The sequence below is a fragment of the Aethalodelphis obliquidens genome, unplaced genomic scaffold (genome assembly GCF_003676395.1).
Source record: "Aethalodelphis obliquidens isolate GAN/ISIS:26980383/991018 unplaced genomic scaffold, ASM367639v1 scaffold12, whole genome shotgun sequence".
Classification (NCBI taxonomy): domain Eukaryota; kingdom Metazoa; phylum Chordata; class Mammalia; order Artiodactyla; family Delphinidae; genus Aethalodelphis; species Aethalodelphis obliquidens.
In genome coordinates, this window is record NW_020837956.1 from 22,689,270 (window position 1) to 22,708,511 (window position 19,242).

General features: G+C 48.5%; 2 protein-coding genes across 2 annotated transcripts in view; one reads left to right on the top strand and one right to left on the bottom strand.

Moving 5' to 3' along the window:
* Positions 1 to 11,300, top strand: part of SLC5A6 (solute carrier family 5 member 6) — a 32,323-nt gene extending 21,023 nt beyond the window's left edge. Inside the window, exons 15-16 of the mRNA XM_027113588.1 lie at positions 10,619 to 10,734; positions 11,130 to 11,300. Of these exons, the coding sequence (XP_026969389.1) occupies positions 10,619 to 10,734; positions 11,130 to 11,221 (208 nt within the window). The 3' untranslated portion in view covers positions 11,222 to 11,300. The remainder of the gene's footprint in view (positions 1 to 10,618; positions 10,735 to 11,129) is intronic.
* Positions 11,301 to 15,062: 3,762 nt separating this feature from the next.
* TCF23 (transcription factor 23) lies at positions 15,063 to 18,289 on the bottom strand. The gene is made up of 3 exons (XM_027113897.1): positions 18,068 to 18,289; positions 17,119 to 17,361; positions 15,063 to 15,242 (listed from the first exon to the last, which is right to left on the bottom strand). The coding sequence occupies exons 1-3, from the start codon at positions 18,287 to 18,289 to the stop codon at positions 15,063 to 15,065; spliced, it is 645 nt and encodes a 214-aa protein (XP_026969698.1).
* Positions 18,290 to 19,242: the final 953 nt, after the last annotated feature.

The following is a 19,242-nucleotide window of genomic DNA, read 5'->3' on the forward strand; positions in this document are numbered from 1 at the left end:
TGTGGCTTCTCTTGCCCTGTCATAGTGTTTATTGTGAAGGATGACAAATTCTGCTGCTATAAATGTTTAGTGACAGCATTTCACTTTAATCTTCACCCCGTGCTCTGCCTCTCAGGTCATCCATAACCACTGTGTTCACACATTTCGCACAAAATAAACTCACTGTCATTCTGTGTTGTCAGGAGGACTCCCATCAACAGAATGTTTGGGAAACGTGTTGTAACCTCCTATACAAGGGCTGCCGAACAACCATTGCACCATATGATTTTTTCTGGCACTTTAGAGACTCTTCAATGACCCTTTTGATGTAAAAAAAAATTATCTGCCAATAAGTCTTTCTCTAAAATAGGAAGTCATGACAGGATACAGACACAGAAAATATTTTTGCAGTTGGACCTATAGGACTCAGTAGCCATAAGGGTGCATTTCAAAACTTTTGGATACTTTTTTAAAAAAAGTTTCTCTCTTTATCATAAATAATAATTTGCCTTTTGTCGTATCTAATGCTGCTCCGTTTCATGACTATCTTTGCTTGGTTCAGCTTCCCAAACTGAGCAGTGGTTAAAAGCACAGGGTCTTTTAAGGTGTCAAAACTGACCTTTGGTGCCGTATCCAACGTTCAAATAAGAATCCTTGATCACATTCTTCTTACCACCTTTAATTTCATACTTCTGCGACTTGGGGCAACAGAAATAAATATGAAAGTGTTTCCCTGTCTAGAGTTTGTTTGTGAGTCCCCTTCAAACAAATACATCACAAGAAAATAAAACTACAGACCAGGACTTCCCTGGGGGTCCAGTGGTTAAGACTCCACGCTTCCACTGCAGCGGGTGCGGGTTCGATCCCTGGTCAGGGAACTAAAATCCCACAGCCAGTGTGGTGTGGCCAAAAAGATAAAACAAAAAACAAACCAACCAAAATACAGACCAGCCATAAGGACAGTCATTTTTCTCACAAAGCAAGATGTCTGGGGGCTAGGTGGTCCATAGCAAGGTGTCTGGGGGCTTGATAAGGTCATTGCAGATCCCAATAGACCAACAAGTCCATCTTTCTGCCTTGCCATCCTCAGCATGCTGGAGATGCTTCCACTTGGGGTTTCAAGATGGCTGCAGCAACTGCAGACAATGCAGGAAGACATGATTTCATCCAGCAAAAAGGAAAATGCAGTGCTTCTTCCCATGCATCTCTTTATACTAGAATAGACAAAAAACTTCTTAACACACCATTCTACAACAAATATGCTATATTAGTGATTATATCAATAATTCTTTGGCAAAAGGAAGAAGAAGCCAGCAAAATAAAACTAAAAAACTTTCTGGCAAACAGCAAAATCCAGAAACTTAAGTAGCTGAGGTACAGATCCAACACTGACTGGTATTTTACAAGATAACTCATTAGCAAGTCTAGGAGATTGATAGTTGCACTCTATAAGGGATAAGATGAAATTTTTGGATGCCTAATGTCTACAAGAAAGTTCTTATCAGTAACAGTGAAAGACATTTTTATGTTTACACAAAAAGAACAAGAAGAAAGAAGATATTGAACAGGTAAACAGGTAAAAATTTCACAACAGAATCTCTTTCCTGAAGTAGGTCTGCACAGTTCACCCTGGCTAGATATATAGTCAACATAACTTCTGGGGTGATGAAGTGGTCTGTACTTTCTGTAGGACTGCACAGTGATTAATGCTGGGAGCATATAAATGGTATCATACAATATGTGGCCTCTGTGTCTGCCTTCTTTCACTTTGTATCATGTTTTCAAGGTTCGTTTGTGTTGTAGCATGTACCAATACTTCATTCTTTTTTATTGACAAATAACATTCTATTGTGTAGATATACCACATTGTGTTTATCCATTCGTCATTTGATGGACATATGGGTCGTTTCCACTTTGGGGCTATTTTGAATAGGGCTGCTATGGATGTTCATTCATAAGTTTTTTATTTTTTGCGGTACGCGGGCCTCTCACTGTTGTGGCCTCTCCCGTCGCGGAGCACAGGCTCCGGACGCGCAGGCTCAGCGGCCATGGCTCACGGGCCCAGCCGCTCCGTGGCATGTGGGATCTTCCCGGACCGGGGCACGAACCCATGTCCCCTGCATCGGCAGGCAGACTCTCAACCACTGCGCCACCAGGGAAGCCCCATAAGTTTTTATTTAAACACATGTTTCTAATTCTTTTGGGTACATACCAGGGAGTGGAATTGTTGGGTTATATTGTAATTCTGTTTAACTTTTTGAGGAACCACCACACTGTTTTTCACAGTGACTGCACCATTTTACATTCCCACCAGCAATGTACAAGTGTTCCCTACTTCCTCATTAACGTTTGTTATTTTCTGTTTTGTCTTTTTTTCTAATTATGGCAAGCCTAAGTAGGTGTGCAGTGGTATTGATTTGCATTTCCCTAATGACTATTGATGTTAGTTATTGTTTGGGTATTTCGTTTGAACACTTTCTTTCTAGCAACTAAATCATCCAATGAATGCCAGTGCTTCTGGTGAAGGTGGTAACTGAAGCAGATAAGTGTTTAGATGGTGCTCTGGTAAAAATTTGAGTCTGTACGTAGCCAAGTCATGGAGCCAGTGCAGAGTATTCAAATAGATTAACATACGCCTGATGATGCTCTTGCCTGTCATCATAAATGTCATTTCAGGCCGTTATGACCATCTCTGAATGGTACAGGACTTAAGTACAACTCAGGATCCACACAGCATGCTTATAATAATGCCCTAACTCCCTCTGAAGATGAAACACATTTGTTTGTGTTCCTTAAGCCAATGCATAGAAAAATTTCACTGAGACACTCTTTGGACCACTGTTCTTTGTTTCTCTTTTTAAAAATTAAATAATACATTCATATAGTTCAAAAGCCAAACAACCTAAAAAGGAGTAGCCTTAAAAGACTCACTCTCACCTTATTCCCCATCCACTTCAATTCCCCCTCCAACAAGTAACTGCTTTTCATTGTTTTGTGTGTGTGTGTGTGTGTGTGTGTGTGTGTGTGTGTGTGTGTGTTTCCTTATGCAAATACAAACAAATCATATATATTCTGGGAGAGTAAAATACATGCTGTTTTGTATTTTTCTTTGTCTTCATTTATTTCTATCTCAAAGATCTTTTCACACTAATGTTACAGAAATATATGAGATCTGCTTTTCCATAGAGCATGTTGTCAAACTTTTGGATTTTTATTAGTATGATGGTTGAAAATGGTATTTCATTGTCGTTTCAATCTTTATTTCTCTTTATTATTAATGAGTGTGTCTCCTTGTATGTTAAAGGGCATCTGATTCGCTTTCCTGAGATCTGTCTGTTTATATTCTTTCTCCATTTTTCTGTTGGGTTGTTGGTCTTTTTCTTAATAATTTCTAGGAGCTTTTTGAATATGACTGATGTTATCACTATGTCTATGACCTGAACTGTAAATACTCTTTGTCAAGTTTGTCATTTGCCTTCTAACTTTACTTGTAGTGACTTTTGCCTTGCTAATTTTCTCCATGCTACTTTTATATTTATAAGGAGAACAGAGGAGGAGGAGCCAGGAAGAAGACTGAGAAGGAACAGCTGGTTAAAGAATCTGGAGAAGAAAAGTATTTCAAGAAGGACAGAGTTGTCTAAAGGGTCCAATGATGCAAAACAAAACAGAAACTAAGACAAGGCCATAGAAATGAACATCAAATTCGGCAGAAGGGGGGCAGTTTTAATGGTGGAGATAAACACCTTGTTGGAGCAAGTGAGTGAGGAAAGGCGATGGAGAGAACTTTGAAAAAGTGTTGCTCTATGGTGGGGCAGAGAAATGTGGTGGCAGATGGAGAAACAGGGTCAAGGAAGGGTTTTTTAGTGGGAGATGCTATGCTAGAGAATATCTGTAGGCTGATAAAAGTGGGAGAAACTATCTAGTGGTAAGAAAAAAGCCAAGGATGCAGAGGGAATACTTTTAAGAGTGAGGCCCTTCAGAAGGACAAGAGCCAGTGGGATTCAGGCCCACACAGAGGACAAGCTTCATCCATCGTGAGCGTGGACACAGCTGGGAAAGTGGTAGGTGTGGTTGATGGTATGCTGATGGAGGAGTTCCTGCCTGACTGCTCTTGTTTTCTCATGAAGTATGTGATGAAGACAAGCTGAGAGGACTCTAGTGGAAAAAAAGAAGTGGGAAATCAATGTGTTAGAATGTGGGAAAGGAAACATACGAGGGAAGGTTGCTGCGATGTTGAGTCCCATTTGAGATTTATGGTGAAAATGTCAAGGGAAGCCAGGGGCCACAGTTGTGGTTTCATCTCCAGCCCTGCTCAGGCCTGGATTGGGAAGATAGTATCAGGTCAGGAAGCTGTGGAGCAAAAACAATGGAGGGGGAGGGGCAAGTGAGAAGGGTAATAGCAAGGGAGCGATTATGATAATGAACGCGGAATCGGAGATGAATGAAGAGGAAGTAAGGATATGGGGGAAGATGGTTAGTAAAACAGAAGGTGTTAAAACAATCAGAGGCCTCAGTAAGATAGAAGAAATATGGGACCGCCAGCACTAGCCTGGGTGAGATGGAAGGATGGGAAATAGGGATCAAAATATCAAATCAGAATGCTTGAAACAGAGATTTTGGAGATGGTGCAGTTATTGGTGAAAGGATATGACCGTAAGAGTGAGTGGCTGCAGTGAGGGAACAGGAACTTGCCTTTGAGCAGGTCAGGAGCTGAGTTCCCAAGATGCTGGATAACGCCCCTGGGCAGAACCAAAGGATTGAATCTAGAATGTATACAATAGGGAAATCTTCTGAGAATATTCTGGCTGAAAGTGTAGATAAAAATAGATTGTTGAATAAGCAGCTTGTGTTCTGTTTTATTTAGACACAGATTTAAATGGTGGGAACTAGGGAGATGTGTACTTAAGTGGGTTAGGAAATTGTATACCATGAGGTTATTTGTTTTTGGGGGGATGGAGGGTGGAGTGGCTTTATAATAATTCATAACAGTTGGTACAAGCCTGCTAGGGGAAGAACGCTGAAAGATCACGGCCCATCAAGGTCTCAACTCACGTTATTTTTCTCACAAATTACACAACCTTCTTGTTCATTTGCTGGGCAAGCTCTGCACACATGTTTACAATCTGGTTAAAGAATCAGCCTTTACAATGGCGTTATTAAACACAAACATACACAGTGGTGGCCATGGTAACAGCAGGGAGCCTCTGGAGTTGGATGCTCTCAAATCCAGTTTCCTCAGCAACATCTGAGGAGGGTTGTGAGCCTTTAGGAAAGAGGCCATTTTCCCATGCACATGCACAGGAGAAAAAAGCACGCAGCCAGAGAATGTTCATAAGGGTTGGTGTGACCTTCCTTGTCCTCCTGGCAGGCAGTCACAGCTGTAGACGCCCAAGATGCTCTCCTCTCCAGCTCTGAGGGATTTCTGTGACCACGTCAAGATGCCATTGACAATCAACCGAGCGAGGCTGGGAGGATCTGTGAACCTTGTCGCAGCCCTCGGGTTCCCTGTTTGAAAGAGGAGTGATGTTCAATGCATTCTTGGTCAGGAGGCAGGTCGGGAATGAAACCTGCCAAAAAGAATTGATACGGCTATAATATCATTCAGGGGCCAGTCAGGAACATAAAAACCGTACCAGTTATTTTTAACAGAGGGAATTTATTATAAGGACTGCACAGGCCAAAGGAAAGGGCCCAGGAAACATAGACGTGGCAACAGAAGGAAGCCCCTGGATGGGTAGTGGTGAAAAAAGGCAACAGGAATCCAGAAGCTTGGAAGAGGTGCAACTCAGGCCTCAGAGGAAGGAGTACTGGACAGTTGGTGCAGGTATCTTTGATGCACACAGTAAGATTGGTTCTGAGACGGGGAAAAGCTGGAAACTTGAACTGCCCTAAAGAGCTGTTGCTGGGCGCAAACCACAAGAAGCCAGTCCCTTCTCTCTCCTCCAGCCTTGCAGGTTTCCCCTACGGGTGGAGTCCAACAAGGTGCCAGCTGGTTTGCTGAAGTCCAGCCCCGAGCAGCCATAGGAAACAGAAACAAGTTTCCAGTTTGGGGGCTGACACAGACAATGCTGCTATGGGCATTCTTGTGTATATCTTTTGATGCCATTTGTGCACTCATATTTGGGGGGTATATACCTAGGTGTGTACTTGCTGGATTTAATAGATACAGGTAGTAACCATTCTGGAGAATGTGTAGTGGTATCTCGGGATTTCAATGTGCATATTTCTAATTTCTATTGAAGCTGACCATCTTTGATCACTTGGATATCCTCTTTAGAAAGGTCTCCAGTCAGGGTTCTAGCCCATTTATAAGTGGGTGGTCAGTCTTTTTCTTATTGTTCTCTGGGGTTTTTAAGTATATTCCTGATATAAGCCCTTTGATTACATGTATTACAAATATTCTCTCCCAGTCTGTGAACTTGCCTTTTTTCACTCTCTCAACAGCATCTTGTGATAAATAGATGTTCCTAATTTTATGTAGTATAATGTATCAATTTTTTTCCTTTAGGGTTAGTGCTGTTTGTATCTTTTTAAAGGAATATCTCCTTATTCCAGGGTCATGAAGATACTCTCTCATATTCTTTTTTTTTTCTATTTTCCATCTCTTTGTCCATATCAACTGAATTCTAGTGATTTTTTCAGACCTGTTTTCTAATTTGTTCTGTTTTCAGCAATTTCTAATCATCTACTGGATTTCTAACTAAAATATTATATTTTTAATGCCTAAAAATTCTACATTTTCCCTCAATTCTGCCTGGTCATGTTTGACAGCCTCTTGTTCCTGTGTTGTCTTTTCAAAATACTCTTTATTTCTTTAAACATATTAAACATATTTAATGTATATTCTGTACCTAAAAATTACAGTATCTGCAGTCATTGCAAGTGTGATCCTATCACTCCCAAGTTCAATGTTTCCACTCTCATTGCTTATGGTAGCATGTTTCCTTCTGATTTTTAGAACTGTTTGCTATGAGCTCAAGTCTGTCAGAATTTTATCCACGGGAATCCTTCAATGCCTGATTTAAAGTATGTTCTTCCAGAGAAGAATTGTAATTTCTTGTGCTTAGAATCATTACTAAATTGAGATCACTTAAAATTTGGGGCGTTTTTGGACCCCCAAATTTTAAGGGCTTGGAAATATGTGGGAGACTCCCTCCCCCACCTTCCACGCCAAGCCAAGATCTATTGGGGCAAATATTCTCATCTCTCCTTTACTCACTGAGGATGTTGGCATTTGGGGATCCCAAGTTTATTACAGAGTCTTTGATCCAACTTTGCATTTTGTATGGGCCCGGGCTTTTTGTCTCTTGTCCCCAGATTTGGCTTCTTAAAACCCTGGCCTTGGGCACCAGGAACCTGCAGATACCACCAGGGCTACACTGGCTTCAGTGCTAGCTTACCAATTTTTTTTGGCTGCATTGGGTCTTCGTTGCTGCGCACAGGCTTTCTCTAGTTGCGGCGAGCGGTGTGCGGGTTTCTTATTGCGGTGGCTTCTCTTGTTGCAGAGTACGGACTCTAGGCGTGCAGGCTTCAGTAGTTGTGGCTCATGGGCTCTAGAGCGCAGGCTCAGTAGTTGTGGCTCACAGGCTTAGTTGCTCCGCGGCATGTGGGATCTTCCCGGACCAGGGCTCTCACCCGTGTCCCCTGCATTGGCAGGTGGATTCTTAACCACTGAGCCACCAGGGAAGCCCTGGCTTAACAATTTTGGTTTTATACTTTCTTATTCCTTTCCCTCACTTTTCTGCCAGCCCAGCAATGAATTTTAAAACCTTTAAAACTTTTTATCCATCATTTTGAGTGTTCTGTACCAGGAGGGTTTTCCTGCACATGAGTCTACCATATTGTCAGAAATGGAAGTCCAATAATCTTTCTTAGAAAATATGATACTCATGCAGGAGCCACATAAGGCATATAGTTTCTTCTTCAGCAGTCGGTCAAAGACTTTTTACAAACCCAAGTTTTCTCTTTCCTAATGTGTTTCTTCATGTTTGTTTAGGGTGTCTCAGGAGAAATTCCTTCTATAAATGTGTAGTTGCCATAAGTGAGAGCAAATTGAATGAAAACTCCCTACAAATAGCAATTATTGCACCAGGTAATGAGATGACCATCCAGGACCATATTAAGTTGGGAAAAAATAAAAGCTATGGGAGAAATGATTAACCTAAATGATACCTTTCTGTCAAGATCAGAGCCATCTTCTTTCACAATTTTGCAATTTAGGAAGAGCTAGGAGTTGTTTAAAATAGATGAGCTCCCTGTCTTGGGATGTAAGTTTAAGTGGAGCAGTTCTGGTAAAGAAACCAGAGGGGGTCTTCTGAACAATTCCAGTTCTGACTTTGTACAAAGATCATCCTGGAAATGCTTTAAAGAAAAAAAATACAGGAATTCCCTGGTGGTCCAGTGGTTAAGACTCTGCGCTTCCAATGCAGGAGACGCAGGTTCATTCCATGGTCAGTGAACTAAGATCCCACATGCTGTGCGGCGCGGCCAAAAAATTAAAAAAAAAAAATTTTTTTTTTTAAAGAAAAAAGAAAAGGAAAAGGAAAAAATCCTCCAGCACAGGTGGTGGGCAGAAAGCCCAGCCAATATCTGTGTCTTCTTAAGCCAGAAAAGACGCTTTTCTCCTTCATAAAAGGCCTCAGGAGGACCAACTTAGGATTTTCACTGTTCCTGGGAGGCTACTGATGGCTCTGGCTTCTTTTAATATGCAGGAGACCAGCCCCATTCCAATCTAGGTCTTAAATAAGCTTGGTGTTTATGACACACTTCCTCACTTGCAGGGGTTGAGAGTCCGCCTGCTGATGCAGGGTATGCGGGAGGCGGGCCTCTCACTGTTGTGGCCTCTCCCATTGCGGAGCACAGGATCCGGACGCGCAGGCTCAGCGGCCATGTCTCACGGGCCCAGCCGCTCCGCGGGCGTGTGGGATCTTCCCGGACCGGGGCACGAACCCGTGTCCCCTGCATCAGCAGGCGGACTCTCAACCACTGCACCACCAGGGAAGCCCCACTGGTAGTGTTTTTAACAGTTGGTTTCTTGGGAGGATTTATAATACCAGGATCTCTTCTACAAAGTGTCACTGCCTTTCAAAAAGGGCCATCCAGTCTTCTCGTCCAATGCTCCCATGGCTCACATATAACAGGAGCCCCACGAAACTCTGTTAACTCTGGGTCCTGTAGTCATCAAACTACAGCCTAGGATTTCATAATTTTTCAGTAACACCATTTTTTCCCCACGTAGAGTTCCACTTTCAAAGGCACAGGTAACTGTTCATTTTGTAGTAATGTGTGAGAGGCCTGCCTGTCTGGGTCAATGGCATATTTTACGACAACCTTCCAAAAGCAAAATAGGTCTGCCTTGGTTTGCCCTTCTGTCCAGGGAAATGATGGCGGCAGCATGTTGTTGCCAATAGGCACCGGGTAAGACTGGCCAAAAGAGAAACTCCTTGGCCAGTTGGTGGAGTATTACCACTGTGTTTGAGGCACATTAAACCAGCCCTGACCGACACTTCCCATGTCTGGCAGCCCTGCCAATGTCAGGGCCAATGGCCTCTTGTGATGAGATGTAGCCCTTCCCAGCTGGCGTGGCATATACTCCCACTTCAGTTAGAACTGAGCTTTGCTTCAACGTCTGCTTCATGCTACTGTACTTCCTCTCAGAGCATATCACATCTTGCTAGTTTTATATTCACCTGGACCCCTCTCCAAGCCCTATTCAAAGTTTGCGTCTGTAGAGAGAGTGTACCTGTGTTTTCACCAGGACTCTGCCAGCCACTGTGCAGTTAACTGTGGTTTCTGGGATGTGTGACACAGAACTTATTTTCACACCACTTGGACCCGACCCAGACGTTCTTGACCCCTGAAACCTTGATAGACCTGCTGTTAGGCCAGCCTGATTTACTCAACTTTTAATGTGGAGGAGTGTTCGCAATCTGATAATTTGTCAATTTCTTTTCAGGTTAAAAAACGCCCAATCGTCTTTGCCCCTTCATAACTTCTCAGCTAATTCAATGGTCCTTAGTTCCCGCTCGGTCCGCATGATCTCCCCAGTGGCTGGTGGTTGGCTACTCCGTCTTTCCAGCATCTCCTGTAGGTTGCACTTAATCCTGCTGCTTCTGCCCTGGGCAGCTGAAGTGGTCCCTGTCCTTTATTTCCCTGCTCAGCAGCTGGCCCCTAGCTGTGTTGGGGGAGGGGGCTCCTCTCGAAACCTGAGGCTGGGGAGGCAGAGCCCCAAAGAGGGGAAGTGCTCCCAGCAGCCAGTCTGGGGGTGGGGGAGTAGGAAATCCAGGCTCAACAAAGAGGAGATAGATCTTCACTCCTGGGGTTTCTCATCATCAAAGCAAGAACCGTGGTGGTTCTTTTGGAAGCCACTTGCCAGCCAGGTCAAGGGACGTATGCTTGGCTGCAAGTCTAGTGGGATGGGGGGGGGCGGGCAGGCAGTCTGCACAGTGGTGACAGGGTGTGGCATGGGGGTACAGGGAATCCTGGGCTCCTGGGTGCCTGGAACAGTCACGCTTCTTGGTGGAGCTCAAGGAGGTGGGCGGGGACTGGGGGTTTAGAGTCCTGAGAGCAGGGGGCGAGCAGGGGGCCGCGGGTGTGCCCTGGTTACACAGTAGGAGCCTCAGGAGCGCTTTGTCTTCCGGCGGAATGCGGGGCCGGACCCTGAACCCTCGGACCATTTACCCAGTGTTGCCGAAACTCGTTGCCCTCCTGCCCATGTCCTGTCAGAAGCGACTTCACTGCAGAACCCACAGCCAGGTAGCACGTCTGTTGTCAGATCGCCCCTCCCTTCCCTCTCAGGCTACTGCCGGGCCTCCTGGGTTCCTGTGCCTCCCTTTTCTTTCTCCTCCCAGCCCCCCTTTCTCTGCTGATCGGCCTGAGCTGGACTGTCCCGCAGCAGCTGCCTGGCTCCTTCCCACAGGGGAGCGGGGGCTTGGTGGGCAGAAGGGTCTCGGCCCCGAGAGGCCGCAGCTGCTGGCCTTTCGTCTCCGTCCTCCCAGCCCCGTGCTCATCCCCGGGCCTGCTCCTCGTTGGCCTCCTTTCTAGCCAGGATCAAAGCAGGGTCACCTTTCCTGCAAGAGAAAGGGGAGGTTCCTTCATCTCCCTTTGCCTCACGTTCACCCCACCCACTCCCTTTGCTCTGTGTTCCCCAGGATCTCTCTGTGGACACGGCTGTGTTTCCGGAGAAGGTGAGCAATGGGATGCTGAGGGGCAGCAGAGACAAGGAGGCCGTGGATGTGCCTGAGGAAGGCCCAGCCCCCCAGGGGATCAGCCCCGCCTTCATCGTTCAGGAGACCTCACTGTGACAGACTCGGGACAGTCTGTCCACATTCTGCCAGGCACACCCCCCTCCCTCACCATAAGCCCCTTGTCTCTCGAAGGCCAAGACCGAATCACTGTGTCTGCCCCAGGCAGAGGGTACAGCTGTCACGTACAGGGTCACGGGGATGGGGTAAGAACTTTTCTTGACCTTCGCCAATCTATTCTAGGGCAGAGATTCTAAGAATTTTTGGTCTCAAGATCCCTTTACGTTCTTAAAAAAGTAGGGCTCTGAAAAGCTTTTGCTTCTGTGGGTAATTGTGATTGATATTTACCATATTAGAAATTAAAATAGACTTAAAAATATTTATTTAAAAATAACATTAACCCACTATATGTGAATATAGATACCATTTTTATGAAAAATAATTATTTTCCATATTGGAAAATATTTAGTGAGAAGAGTGGCATTGGTTTACATTTTTGCAAATACCTCTAATGTCTGTTGTAATCGAGAGCTGGATTCTCCTATCTGCTTCTACATTCTGTCTGTTGTTGCAATATCACATGTCATATGGCTTCTGGAAAATTCCATTACACTCATGAGAGAATAGGAGTGAAAAAAAGGCAAATCGCATCTTGTATTATGAAAATAATTTTGGCTACTTAGGGCACTGAATGGGTCTCAGGGACCCCCAGGGTTCCTGGACCACACTTTGCATATCTCTGATCGAGAGCAAAACTTTTCCTGTAAAGGGCCAGAGTTCCTCCACAGGAACTCTGTAAATATTTTGTGCTTTACTGTCTGTCGCAGCTATTCGACTCTGCCTTGTATCAGGAAAGTAGCCATAGATCATATGTAAACAAATGGGTGTGACTCTTTTCCCATAAAAACTTATTTAAAAAATCGGGGGCTGGATTTGGCCCACTGGCTATAGTTTGCCAACCCCTGATCTCGAATACCAAGATTGCAGGGAGCCTGGGTTTAGGGCTTAGGCCACAAAGGGGAGAGGACAGTGCCATCTGACTCATCCTAGCCAGGCTCCTTCCAGAGGAAGCGAAACGGAATTTCTCAGACAAGCCTAGATTTTTCTATTTCTAATGACGCTAGTTCTCGATTTAGTGAAATCTGCAGTCTCCACCTTAATACTTAGATATCCCTTGGCCAGCTCTGCTGCTCCCAAAGTGCATCGAAGCCTCTCCCCTGTAATTCTGCTGCCTCTCAGAAAGCACGCGCATATCCAGCCCCGGGGAGGTTGTCTCGGCCATCACTGCCCCACCCCCACCAGAGTCACAGGTACCTGGGGATGGGGCAGGTGGTACAAGACGCTCAAGTGGACCAATCAGCCCTCTCACTCCCGAGCCAGGCCACCTGAGCGTCATTTTGTCATCCAGGCTCCTGTTTCCTTTTGGAGCTTCTTTCCTACATACCCCTGTTCCCAGGGTCTCCCAGTGAGAGGGTATTTTTCTTCCTCCGCTACAGAGGAAAAGGGCGTTACTCCTGATTCTGGTTCATTTGTGGGTCGAAGTCTCCAACCTGACATTTCCTCTGGTTATTCCCATTCATCCCCTGGTCCTTTCCTCGGCTCTGCCTGCCCCCAGCAGTCCTTTCGCTTCCTGACCTGACTGTGCTGGGTGCTGTCCGGCTGGAGGAGGTGGTCTCTGGACGCCTTGGGGACGGTCCAGAACACTAAGGAAATGCCTGGAAAGGTCCCGAGACAGACTTAGAAACTTGTAATGATGGTACTTGCCCTCCCCCAGCCCCCCACCAGCTGCATCCTTCTTTGGCTCTCCTTGTCTTTTCTACCGGGGTAATGTGGTCTCCCCTCTCCCGAAGGGTCTGGCATTACTAGACAGAGGCTGGAGTCTGAGTGGGCCGGATGGAGCACGCTCCCAAACCTGATTTATCAGGAGACGCTCCGTGCTGTGGGGGGGCCCCAATGCGCACCCAAAGCCAGCTTTCCCGGCTTCATCCCCAGAGAGAGACTGTGTGCTACCAGCTTGCGAGGGAACTCATGCGTTCTTCTTCTGACCACATTCAAATTCAACAAGGAAGATACTGCTTTTTGGCTTTAGACATAGAACATTCGCGCTGGACTTTTATGGTCTTGCGAAGAACACTGTGCTAGTGCCCACCCACACCTGGTCTCTGCCTTGCCTGGCCCCGTCCAGCTGCCCAGAAGCAGCTCTGCACAAGCTCTCTGGGCTCCTCAGCGGAGACTTGGTAGATTTATGAGTTTGGCCTTGGCTGAGGCCTTCTCGCCATGGCTCCCAGCCACGGTCCAGCTGCTCTCCCACATCTCATGCTGCCGCGGCTGGGACGTTCTGTGTCTGCTTTTGTGCCTCCACACCAATTTGCTGAGTCACCCCCTCAGCCCCCTTTCCCCGGCTGCCCTGGTCAGCCCTGTGGAGGAATAGCAGTTCCTCACACCAGAGCTCAGACCCCCGGCCACGCCCAGTCGGCCAGAACCTCATCCGTTCTCATGATGGCAGTGGTGGCGTCTGTCTAAGGCTAGCCCTGTTGGGACTCTAGTTGGCCTGACCCACTCTGAGGCACTGAAGTTTAACAAAAAGATGATTCCTTCTCTGTCTGGACTTTAGGTACCTGATCTGAAGCCACACCTGATCTGGAAAGTTACTTTCTGTATGTATAGACACTGATTTTTTCCTCAAACTATTTCTACAAGGCCAGAGATGAATTCCATTAGAGCACTATCTGATTTCTGGCACTCCATGGCAGGACTAAGGGAGCGCCTGGGAGGGCAGTGCCTGTGGGGAGGAGCTGGCCGGAGAGAGCTCATTGTAGACAGATTGTAGAAATAACTCCTGAGCCAGTGGGGCCTTCGGCCAAAATCATACAAGGAACCCAGTGAACCCAGGCCTATCTTGTTTGTCTTGGAGATTAGGTTTCTAATATAATGGAAGATTTTAATTATTATCCCCTGGAAAAGATACACGTTCTCCTTCTCAGGTCCTTCAAGGATGTAACTGAGTCTAGCAAAACCTTCAAATGCAAGGGCTTAAGGTGCTGCCTGGTTCAGTTAAGGTAGAGCTGCCTCTGGGATAAAATCTCAAACTAGGCAGCTAGGACTATGTAAAAGTTTCTCTGGATACTGGAATGTAAGCAATGTAAGCTTTATGGTTTAACCTGTAAATATAACTCATAACAAGAGAAGAGTGGAAGGGTGCAGGGCCCAGAGAGGGAGAAAATGTAGTGATGAGGGGCAGCTGGAGAGACCGTAATGCAGATACAAAATTCCTAAACTCCTGATGTTGGGTAAGCATCTTGCAGTGCAATAACAAAGTATGTTCCCTTCTTCAGTTTCCTCTCTACCTATGTGACCCCGGCCCAGCTCTGTTCACACTCACAGCTGCCGAAAGCCTGTCTGGCCCCTGGCTTTCCCATCAGCACCTGAAGCTGCTGCCAGCCTCAGCCGCTACCTCTGTGCGTGTGCAGCAGTGTCTGTCTTCTTGCAATCTCCAGAGGGTTTGTGGGAACCTTAGGGGAGAAAAGCAAGGGACGGAGCCCTAACTCAACTTCCAACTCAGTCAGACCCTTTCCTTGCCCACTTCCCTGTAACTGCCACAAGGGAGCCACTGGGGCATCACCCGTGGGGGACGAGATGAGGATCTGCTCCCCGGTCCTCCTAAGTACTCTCTGTCACAGAGCTGCCCACTGCTCTGCCTGGTCTGTGTGCTGGAACCTGGGAGTGGAGCCTGAACCAGATCGATGGGTGAGAGGCAGAATGAAGACAGGCAGGGCCTGGCAGAGAATCCAGGTCCCTAAGCTTGAGTCACAGTCCGGGAGAAAAGGGCCACTGTGATGATCACTTGTCACCAGGTGCCGGTGAGAACGGCCTGGCGAGAAGAAGAGCGTCTGCCTCTCCAGAGACTTGGGTCCCGGTCTCTGCCTCCTTTGTTCTTTGGCCCGAGGTGACGGCTGTGGTGGAGTCAAGGCCAGAGCACCCCAGGCCTCCGGCGTAGAGACGCGATCGCATCGGCCACTTCTGCAAGACATGGGGAAGGGATGAGGGTCATGCTCACTACCACAGCCCTCGTAGCCCTCGGCACCCCAGACCGGGCCTTCCCTAGCCTCCCTCCTCGAGACCCGTCCCCCTGACTGCTCCGACGACAGCGGTCCCAGGCTCACCACCACTCATGGCCTCACAAATTCTCCTGACCACCTGAGCCTGGCCGAGAGGCACAGGAGGAGCCGTCTGAGAAAAGCAAGGGCCCTGAGAGGAGCCCCGGATGGTGGGGAGGGAGGCGGGCGGCAGAGCTGACAGCAGCCAGGGCCTGGGCAGTGGGGAGGGCAGCAGCGTGGGGCAAGGACAGGCTCCTCCTGACACTGAATAGTCCTGACCCTTTCTCTTGCCCAGTCCCGGCCGGGCCCAAGTGCCTGTGGCCCGAGATGTCAGTGCTGCCCCCTCCCCCTAAGCAGGGGACCTCCCAGGATTGTCCATCCTTCCAGCAGGAACGCGGCCAGTCCCAGAAAAGGCCAGGTTGACTTGGCTCTGAGGTCTGCCCTCCACCTGACAGCCCCCCACTTGGGGGCTGAGGGCCACTGCTGCTGGCTAGCTAACCCACCCCACCCAGCTGCCAGAGTGCTAGACCTAGCCGGGCTCTCATCTGTTCATTCTTCAACATATTTATGCATCACCTGCTCCCTGCGAGGGTCTCACCTTGGCCGCCGTCTTACAGCTAAGTAAGCAACTGTGCCACCCGGGGACACTGCACCAGGGGCCACCATTGGCATTTCAGAGTTGCCCCATCTGAAATGTCTCAAATTCTTGCATTTTAGTTGTATTTATATGAAAGAAGAATATCTTAAGTTTCAAGACATTTCAGAACTAGGATGTTGAAGGAAGAGAGAGGGTGAAAATTATCCTCCATAGAAATAAAGTTGCTGTCCTCAGAGGGCAAAGACGACCCTTTATAACAGCTACACTCCCAGTCAGCAACTTACAGTGTGCTCTACCCCACCCCCGGGGCCTGCTTAGTGGCTATGAGCCCGGGGCCTGAACTGCATTCAGCCACTTAACCTACCTAAGCTTCAGTTTCCTCATCTGTAAAGTAATCTTCATGTGGTTCTTTTTCTTTTTTTTTTTTTTAATTTTCTTTTTTTTAATCCTCATTTGGTTCTTGTGCGGATTAAAAGATAAAAATGCACTAAAGCATTTAGTCTAGCTCTGGGCGTAACTTTAGCCCCCAGATAATGTTAGCTGTTATTGCGATGATGATTACTGTTAATCATACTTCTCCTTCATGATCTCATTTCATACGCTGGAAGCAAAGTCAGACTCATGTTATCTTCCCTTTCCGTATAATAAACTGAGGTTCAGGAAAGGCAGGTGACAGTGTGGTAAGTGATGCAGGCAGGAAGCCCTCCTTCCCCCTTTCCCAGCCCCTGCCGCGCCCCCACCCAGCTTGGTTACTTCTAGAGTGATGCTTTCTTAGAGCTTTGTTCTCCAAAGGGGGCTCCCTCCTGAGACAGAAGTCCAAAGGACACCAAGGCACTGTACAGTGGCATAGTGCCCCTCGGAATCTAGGAACCTCCTAGGTGTGTCTTCTTTCCCAGACCCCAGCCCTGGAAACTACTCCCTTTTCTCCTCTACCACTAAGTGCCCCGGAGTCTTGGGGCCTCTCAGAATTTCCCTCCCCTTGGAGGAACCATATTCTCATGAAGTCATTTCCAATCATCACTCCCACTGCATCCCATGAGAAACATTGTCATTCCAGTCCCAAGAGCCAGCCTCAGCTCCTCTTCCCATGAGAGAGCAGGAAGCAGCCGGCCCCAGCGTCAGCTCTGCCGAGGGCAGGGGGACAAGTCCAGTATCCCCCATCCCAAACCCCCTTCCCCAAGGCCCCGGGCCCGCGACCTACCTTGAGAGGGTGCAAGTAACGGAGTCCACGCAGGAAGGGCGGCCAGGCGGGGCCAGGCATCTCATGGCCAAGTGTGCGGGTGAGGTGGGCTATGTAGCTGGTGGCCAGCACCAGCACGTCCAGCTTGGACAGCTTGGTGTCGGGCGGCACGGCAGGTAGAGCGGCCTGCAGGGCCAGGAAGGCCTGGCGCAGGGTCCTCACCCGGCTCCGCTCCCGAGCGGCGTTCTCAGGGCTGGCCTCACTCTGCACAGAGGACCCCAGGTGAGTGGGGCTGACCGGACGCCCATTGCCCCTGGTTGCTAAGAGCATCCTAGGGCAAGGCCTCCTGCCAGAGTAGTAGCATGCCAAACGACAGGGACCCCAGGGCCTCGTCCCCTCTTAGTCTGCTCTCAGCCCAGCCCCGCTTTACGGCAGAGGAAATGGAGAGAAGACCTCATCTGGGCTCAGAACTGAGTCCTGTACTCTTTCCCACCCTCCACTGTGCCTCCCCCTGGCCCTTGCCGCATCCACACCTAAGTCTGAATCCTGCTTACCAGGATGCCCTGGGCCCACAGGGAGCACACAGTCCTGCCCTGCTCTGTAGGGCTGACCCTAGGCCCAGCCAGGTCCTGAGACGTAGAGGCAACTGTGGTAAAGAGGAAGGGACACCAAAGCGTGCTGGCCCTGTTGCTGACTGCTGCTCTGGGACCTTGGGAAACATGTCACTTCTCCGGGCCTCAGTTTCCTTGAGACAAGTGAGTTGGGCCAGCTCTCTGAGCCACGCTCTGGTTAAGACCGGCTCTGATTTCCCCAACCGCCCAAGCATGGAGCCTTGGAGCGGAAGTTGGTCAATGTCCCCTCTCTTGGGCAGGACAGTAACCATGAGTGAGGCTCTGCCATCACAGGTGACGTCGCAGCCCCTCCCATGCCTGCCTCTCCCAGCTACCTCTTCAGGTCCTGGCTTTCTTACCCGGCCACGAGCCAGCCTCCTGGCGCCGGACCCTCGAGGGCTTGGGGCAGCTCTGTTCCATCTTGGATTGCTCCAGCTGGTCTCTTCCCACAGGTCCTGCCCTGTCCTGCTCAGGCGGCTCCTCTTCCTGTCAGTGCCTGCCAGCGACCTCGGTGTGGCCTTGGCCGGGCTCTTCCCTACTCCTGGCATGGCCAGTGCCGCTCTGGCCTCTCTCTGTGACATGCCACACCCCTGAGGTATGATGCTGCAGCCCCCAGGACTGGAACACAGGGCCTGAGGCAGCCCTTAGGCTCACGCTAGCGGGGCAGGCTGGTCATCCAGACAGCAACGGCTACATCTGAGGAAGCGAGCGCCAACTCAGTCCTGCTCCACTCCTTGCTCTGGGAAAACCGCCCACCCGGCACAGCCCCCGCGAAAAGCCTCCTGACTGCCTCCCAACTGGCTGAGGGCGGGGGTGCTGGATGCGGGGAGTGGCCAGGCCCTGGGAGGAGGCCCCTGCTGTAGAGGGCAGGAGGACGGTGGGAAGGGAGCTCCTTTCCCGGATCCCGGCCTGACCCTGACTGTGGTCCTGGGATAGACCTGCAGCTTCCGCTTTGGGGCTTAAGTCCATGGAAGGGCCCTGAACTCCCTTCCCTGTGCCAGAAACCTGGCTGTGCTCATCCCTGAAAGGACCTTTCCTCCCCTTGCCAGTGAAAACGACCTTCCAGCCAGAGGGCGCTACTCCCCATACCCCAGACATGCCTCTTATTTCCACCTCAGTGCTTTACTTTTCCCTTTTTGTCCGCCTGGAATACCTCCCTCCAGCTGTGCCCCGGGAAAAGCTGCCCATCCTTTGGGTTATGTCCAAAGGATTTGTGAGGATTTCTTCCAACCCCACAGAACCCAGAGCCCACATCTCCCTGTTTTATTGGTACCCCATTCTATGCACAACCACACCCTGGCTAGCTTCCTAAGAGTTCAGTGTTCTAGATCAGTACATGCCAAGCACTGTGCTAAGTACTTTACATGTATTATCTTATTTCTCAGATCAACGTCTTAAGAAAAAAAGACTCTCACATCATCATTTTGCAGATGGGAACGCTGAGGTATCAGGAAGTAAAATAACTTGCCCGGTGCCAAACATCTAGTAAGTGATGGTGGTGGACGAAAGCCCAGGCAGTCAGGGAGACATGGAA